The following is a 6,322-nucleotide window of genomic DNA, read 5'->3' as shown; positions in this document are numbered from 1 at the left end:
TGCTTGTTTCTCTGTAGGTCATAACTGAAAAGGAGATCTTGATAAAGAAAGGAAAAGATCTTAGCTGGCATCATTTCAGCACTCTTGGAGGCAGGAGCAGCCGGATCTATGTGGAGAGTTCTAGGACAGACCCCATCTACAAAAATAAAAGGAAGAGATCTTAAATAAGGGAGATGGGAAATAGAAAGGGAAACAGAATGCATATAATAGGGAAGTGAAAGGGGCTGACTGGGGGAAGAAGGGAACTATTTGGGAACTATGAGGGAGACAGGAAGAAGAAATGGGGATCTAAGTAGAATGAAGTATAAGTACATATGTACAGAGATGCCACAATAAAACCTGCAATGGGTGTTTGTTCCACCTCTGACCTTGGGGCACCAGCCCTTAGGGCTGGCCTCTTGGCTGACTTAAGACCTGAAGAGCATGTACACAGGGTCCCTCCTCTCTCTCCTGTTCTTGGACAGTGAAGGCTGACTCGGGCATCGGGAGACAGCATGGGCCCGGCACTCAGCCTTGCAGGACTCTACAACGGATTTGCTTTATTCTGTATCAGTGAGTTGATACCCCATACAAAACCCCTTAATAAATAGATTCATTATCAGTATCTGTGGATTTCAATTTCTGCATTAAAAAAACCCCTATTACTCTGTATGCTAATCCTAAACCAATAATAAAAGTCCTATGACACAAATAATAAAACAAATACTTTTGTTTGCTTTTCAAGAGAGGGCTTCTCTGTGTAACAGCCCTGACTGTCTTAGAACTCATTTTGCAGACCAGGCTGGCCTCAACATGTATAAAATGAAACACCAGGTGCCCACTTTAGTTCTATGCAACATTAATTCCTTTTTGCCATACAGCCTAAGGTAGACATGAGTTCTAAGCACCTTTGGAAATTGATGCTGTACCCACCACATTCTCTGAAATAAGAGTAAGTAGTAGATCTGAGAAGGAACAGCCAAAGAGGGAGGGCAGCATCAAGAAAGAAAGTTACTTGAAAGCAGCAATTGTTACCACTTGGAGGTCAAACCATGAGCGTCTACAAGTAACCATTGGGCTAACGTCCTGGTCATACTTGCAACTAGGTGTCAGGGGAATTCAGGGCAGCTAGTTTATTATATGAGTGGCAAGAAAGAAGTAAAGGAGCCTGGGAATGTAAACTCTAAACTTGGCTGTGAAGGGATTAGATTCAGGACAGTAGGAAAGGTAGAGGGAGCTGGTGAAGAAACCATGCAAGTGGGAAGAACGGAGAGGTGGACAATATAGAATAGATGGTCCTCGATATCTGGGATATCTGTAAAGGGGAAATAATATCAGAGGGGTTGATGGGTTGATTCAGGCTCAAGTTTTGCCAAGAGGACACCACAACAATACCAAGGTCTGGGAAACCGCCAGCCGTGTGGCCAAGATAACGGTATTTATTTTGAGGGGAAGGGCGCATTCCGCCCACAAGGGGCGCTAGAGAGGCAGGAGGGATGGCTGGCGGCTACCTGGAAGCTCCGGTTGTAGCCGAATGGCATCTGAAACTATTTCAGGGAAATGCTTTCTGAATCACAGTTTTCGCTGGGTTCCATTAGCCTGTTAGTCTCTAGACATTGCAAATGCATAAAACAGGACTTGGGACAGAGAACGCGCTAAGCACCGTCATATTAATAGTAGCTTTACGACTCTAGAGACTCCATTTCCCTTGATGTCTTGCAGCTTCTCCGACTACGATTCCCATCATGCCTGGCAGCTGCCGTACCAATGATTCCCACCTCCCTGAATCCAGTTTGCTCGCCCAGCATTCCTAGCTGTCGTGCCTAAGAACAACCAATTGGATAGAATGCCAGCCGAGGCGGGCCAACCTTCGGGTCGAGGGACGTGGCTACAGCAGGCCCCGCCCCCGCCCCGTGGCGGGTTCTTCCCTCCAGCTCCTGGTCTGGGCTGTAGACATGGGCACCGCCTGGAGGAGCCCGGGACGCGTGCGGTTTGCGCTCTGCCTCGCCGGCTTAGCGCTCTCACTGTACGCGCTGCACGTGAAGGCGGCGCGTGCCCGCGACGAGGATTACCGCGCGTTCTGCGACGTGGGCACGGCCATCAGCTGCTCACGCGTCTTCTCCTCTCGGTGCGTGCAGAAATGGAAAGCATGGGGTCCTTGAAGGCCAGGTGTACCTGACGGCCAGGTTGCCGGATGATTTTGGAGTCTGGGATCGCAGTGTCCGCAGAACGGACACTTTGAGAGCGGACTGCCCTAGGAGTTTTTGGTGGGTAATCAGACGTGCACAGGGGCTGGACCACTCAGAGATACTTGTGTGTGATCGCTTTCTGAGGGCGCCAGTGAAGAACTGTGATTGGAAAGCTGGAGGAGGCAGGGCAGAATAATACATAGAGATTGAGGATGATTTGGAACGGCACAAAGTGGGAGGAGGTGGTGGAGCATTGTGTGCTAGGGGACAAAGGTGGCCCACTCTAGCTGTGCTGGAGGACCGGATGTTAGTGGGTGGTGAGGGAACTGTAGCTTTGTGGGTCCAGAGCAGCTAGATTGTGCTCCGGATTTCCCAGTGTGGTTCCCATAAAGCGCGACCAAGCTGAAAAAATAAAAAACTTTTACACTTGTAGGGTGGCGTGTGCATGCCACTACTAGGATGTGGAAGTCAGAGGTGGTTCCCTTCTGCTTTGTGGATCTTGGGGATTCAACTCGGTTGACAGGCTTGGCAGCAGGCACTTTGATTTGCTTGCTGAGCCATCTCACTAGCTCCTGAAGTTATTGATGGTCTGTGATGGCAGGCCAGAATAGAGTCAGTGACATGCCAGAAGGTCACCGACCTTTGGATTCTTGGTGGGTGGAGAGTGTTGCTAATCACTTTTCCAGGATAAAGCCCATGGGCTTAGGCTGACCACACTTACCTGGGTTCTTTCACTCCCACCAGGTGGGGCCAGGGCTTTGGGCTGGTGGAACAGGTGCTAGGAACTGACAGCGTCCTCAACCAATCCAACAGCATATTTGGCTGCATGTTCTACACCATACAGCTGTTGTTAGGTGAGTGGCTTTGCCCCTCCATGGCCCATCTGCCCTAATCCAGATCAGCCTCACTCACCCCATGTCATGGTGACCCAGACAGTTGACAGGCAGCTGCTAATCACTGAGCAACCTCATCAAAAGGAGTCAGGAAAGGAGAACAGTAGCAGGAGTATGGTAATTTACGTAACCAGAGGCTGAAGGGCCCTCAAAGATTTCCTACGATCTCAAGTCTTTATCTTTTTATTTGGTTTTGTGTTTTTTTGTTTTTGTCAAGACAGAGTTTCTCTGTGTAGTCTTGGCTGTCCAGGCCTACCTCAAACTCAGAGATCCACCTGCCTCTGCCTCCTGAGTGCTGGGATTAAAGGCATGTGCCACCACCTGATGTTTTTTTGTTTTGTTTTTTGAGACAGGGTTTCTCTGCCTAATAGTTCTGGCTGTCCTGGAACTCTGTAAACCAGGCTGGCCTCGAACTCACAGAGATCCACCTGCCTCTGCCTTCTGAGTGCTAGGATTAAAGGTGTGTGCCACCACCACCACCTGGCGGGTTTTTTTTAATTTGTTTGTTTGTTTTTTTTTTTTTTAGACAAGTTCTTATGCATTCCAGGTTGACCTTGAACTCCTGGGCCTCCGTCTCCCAAGTGCTGAGATTATAGGCATATGTTAATACATCTAGCTTATACATTTTTTTTGAAGGGACATCAAAGGTGACTTGTGTTTCATCTCATAGAGAGTTTAGCAGGAGAATTTACTGTTGGGGTCCCAAGGATTATTGAACAGATAAGGCCCACCGGATCCTGTCTTAGAAAACTTTCACTAGATGCACCTGCTGTCTGTCACTGGGGAGGCATGGCAGAGCTCTAAATGTGCCATTACTGATCCTCTCTTGTTTTACAGGTTGCTTAAGGGGACGTTGGGCCTCTGTCCTGCTAGTCCTGAGTTCCCTGGTGTCCTTGGCTGGTTCTGTCTACCTGGCCTGGATCCTGTTCTTTGTGCTCTATGATTTCTGCATCGTCTGTATTACCACCTATGCCATCAATGTGGGCTTGTTGTTGCTGAACTTCCGGGAGGTGCCAGAACACAAGGCCAAAAGGCACTGAGGTCCCACCTCATGCCAGGCTAACGTAACCTGCTTCGCCATGGCACATGAGCCTTGCCCAAGAGGGTCATGTGTGGGTCCCTAGAAGGCCCTACTCTTCATTCCAGTCCTCTCCATAACCATGCACAGGACAATGACCACATGTGCCTCTAAATTCTGTTCCCAAGAGCTGCTTTCTGCTCTTGGCTAAAGAGAATGGTTTTGAACAATAAATTTTCCTAAGCTGGTCAAGTTTGTAGCATATGTGTGCCAGGGACCCTTTGGGGTGTTGGTCTTTCCCTACTACTACCTTCTCTGGAACTGAGATGAGTCAGAGAGAATGGAGGGCCAGTCCGGGAGAGGCGGCTGCATCATCTCTAGCATGTGTAGTCAGCAAAATCCGGCACATCAGCCTCCACATCCAGGAAACAAGCTTACGCCTGCTGCCTACGAATCAGACGGCCTGATGTAGGAGGGTCTGCCACACACCTGGAGAGCAGGCTTGCTTGGAACTTCTTCTATAGTCCAACTTGTATCCCTGCAACTACCTCACCTAGCATCCCAAGCCAGTCTTAACACCTGCAAAGGGCCAGAAGATTCTCTTTGTCCTAATGTATACTAAGGACTTGACATCCCAAGCACTAAAAGCCTGTGATAGTTAATTTAATTAGATAGTTACTACCATTATTTGTATACTGGTGAGGAAGCTTAGGTACAGAGAAACTAACGTGCCTGTGTCTACTATTGGGAAAGAGTTGGGAGAGGAAATCTCAGATGAACACACATCCCACAACTCACATGGCAGGATTTTGCACATGCTAGACCGGACGCTGTAGCCCCTGTCTCCTAATCTGAGTCCACCTGAGCCAAGTGGCTCAGGTCTGCTCTAAACTCCTCACCGTTGCCTCTATACTGGTGTCAGGGCTCCTGAATGGTGGTGCTAGCCTAAGTGAGGAGTTGGAAGATTCTAACCTCCATCCCAGCATCTGCAAGAAAGGAGAGCAGCAAACACTTGGCCGACAAGGCAGCAGGCCCAGAGGTTGGCATGAGGCCCACCGCTTTAACACACAGCCCTGCACATGTTGCCTCTGAAGCAAACATAGAGAGGTGTGTGAAACCTCCTTGGCCTTGGCCTGAGGAAGGCAGGGAAGCTGAAAAGTGGAATCTAAGAGGTCTGCCACTGCTCCACAGGTGATGTTTTCATACAAGAAGTAACTGGTCTATTAGTAAACACTGTTGGTTTGTTTTGGGACAGGGTCTTGCTCTATAGTCCAGGTTGGCACAGAATTTGTTAGGTAGTTCAGGCTTAACCTTAAACTGAAAATTCTGTCTCAGCCTCCAGGTATGAGGATTACAGACATACACCACTATGCTGGGCTTTTAAGAATAAAAAAGAGCTGGGCGGTGGTGGTGCACGCCTTTAATCCCAGCACTCGGGAGACAGGCAGGCAGATCTCTGAGTTCGAGGCCAGTCTGGGCTACAGAGTGAGTTCCAGGAAAGGCTCCAAAGCTACACAGAGAAACCCTGTCTTGAAAAACCTAATGCGTATATTTGCCTGCATGTGTGTCGGTGCACCACATATATGCCTGGAGAAGACAGAAGAGGGTGTTGGATCCCCTGGAACTGGAATTACAGGTGGTTGTCAGATGGATTTGGAAATCAAACCTGGGTCCTCCAGGAAGAGCAGCCAGTGAAGAAACCAATGAGCAATTTCTCCAGGCCCCTAAGCATTTAAAAAGAACTATTTAGTGTGTGTGTGTAAGTGCATGTTGAATGCCATGATGTGTGTGTAGAACTCAGCTTGCAAGAATCCTTTGTCCACCATGTAGGTACCAGGAATCAGACTCAGGCCATTAGACTTGGTGGCAAGTGTCTTTGAGCCAGCCCCCTACTATTTTTGTTTATGGGCCTGGTGAGATGGCCATGTGAGTTCAAACCATGGGACTTACGTGGCAGAGGAAGAAAATCCTCACAGGTTGTCCTCTTTCTGAAATAAATAATTGAAAAAACAGTAATAAAAAGAATTCTCTCCAATCTACTTGATGGGACCAATTTATTATTCTGTGTGTATGGGTGTTTTATCTCCATGTATGTCTCACGTGTGCCACATATGTGCCTGGTGACTCGGGAGGACAGAAGAGGTGTCAGATCCCCTGGAACTGGAGTTTCAGATGGTGTGGAGTGCCCTATGGGTGCTGGGAATCGAACGGGGTGTGCTGTCGACTGTTGAGCCATCCATCTC

The 6,322-nt window shown here is 48.6% G+C and overlaps 1 protein-coding gene across 2 annotated transcripts; it reads left to right on the top strand.

Annotated features, from left to right (window-relative positions):
• Nucleotides 1-1,867: 1,867 nt before the first annotated feature.
• Vkorc1 (vitamin K epoxide reductase complex subunit 1) lies at nucleotides 1,868-4,331 on the top strand. Of its 2 annotated transcripts, XM_036195825.1 has the most exons (3): nucleotides 1,868-2,107; nucleotides 2,913-3,022; nucleotides 3,899-4,331. In XM_036195825.1, exons 1-3 carry the CDS (start codon nucleotides 1,935-1,937, stop codon nucleotides 4,099-4,101), a joined length of 486 nt encoding a protein of 161 aa, XP_036051718.1. In that variant the 5' UTR covers nucleotides 1,868-1,934; the 3' UTR covers nucleotides 4,102-4,331. The 2 variants fall into 2 exon arrangements, with proteins under 2 accessions (XP_036051718.1, XP_036051726.1); XM_036195833.1 differs by lacking the exon at nucleotides 2,913-3,022 and having other exon boundaries at nucleotides 3,899-4,064.
• Nucleotides 4,332-6,322: the final 1,991 nt, after the last annotated feature.

This window comes from Onychomys torridus, chromosome 1 (genome assembly GCF_903995425.1).
Source record: "Onychomys torridus chromosome 1, mOncTor1.1, whole genome shotgun sequence".
Classification (NCBI taxonomy): Eukaryota; Metazoa; Chordata; class Mammalia; order Rodentia; family Cricetidae; genus Onychomys; species Onychomys torridus.
This window is presented reverse-complemented; position numbering and strand designations above follow the sequence as displayed.

Bases quoted from the DNA above. Each gene is read 5' to 3' on its own strand.
- Vkorc1 (XM_036195825.1), top strand. From the start codon at position 1,935: ATGGGCACCGCCTGGAGGAGCCCGGGACGCGTGCGGTTTGCGCTCTGC. The intron at 2,108-2,912 runs GTGCGTGCAGAA...CACTCCCACCAG, and splicing joins TCACGCGTCTTCTCCTCTCG to GTGGGGCCAGGGCTTTGGGC. The intron at 3,023-3,898 runs GTGAGTGGCTTT...CTTGTTTTACAG, and splicing joins CACCATACAGCTGTTGTTAG to GTTGCTTAAGGGGACGTTGG.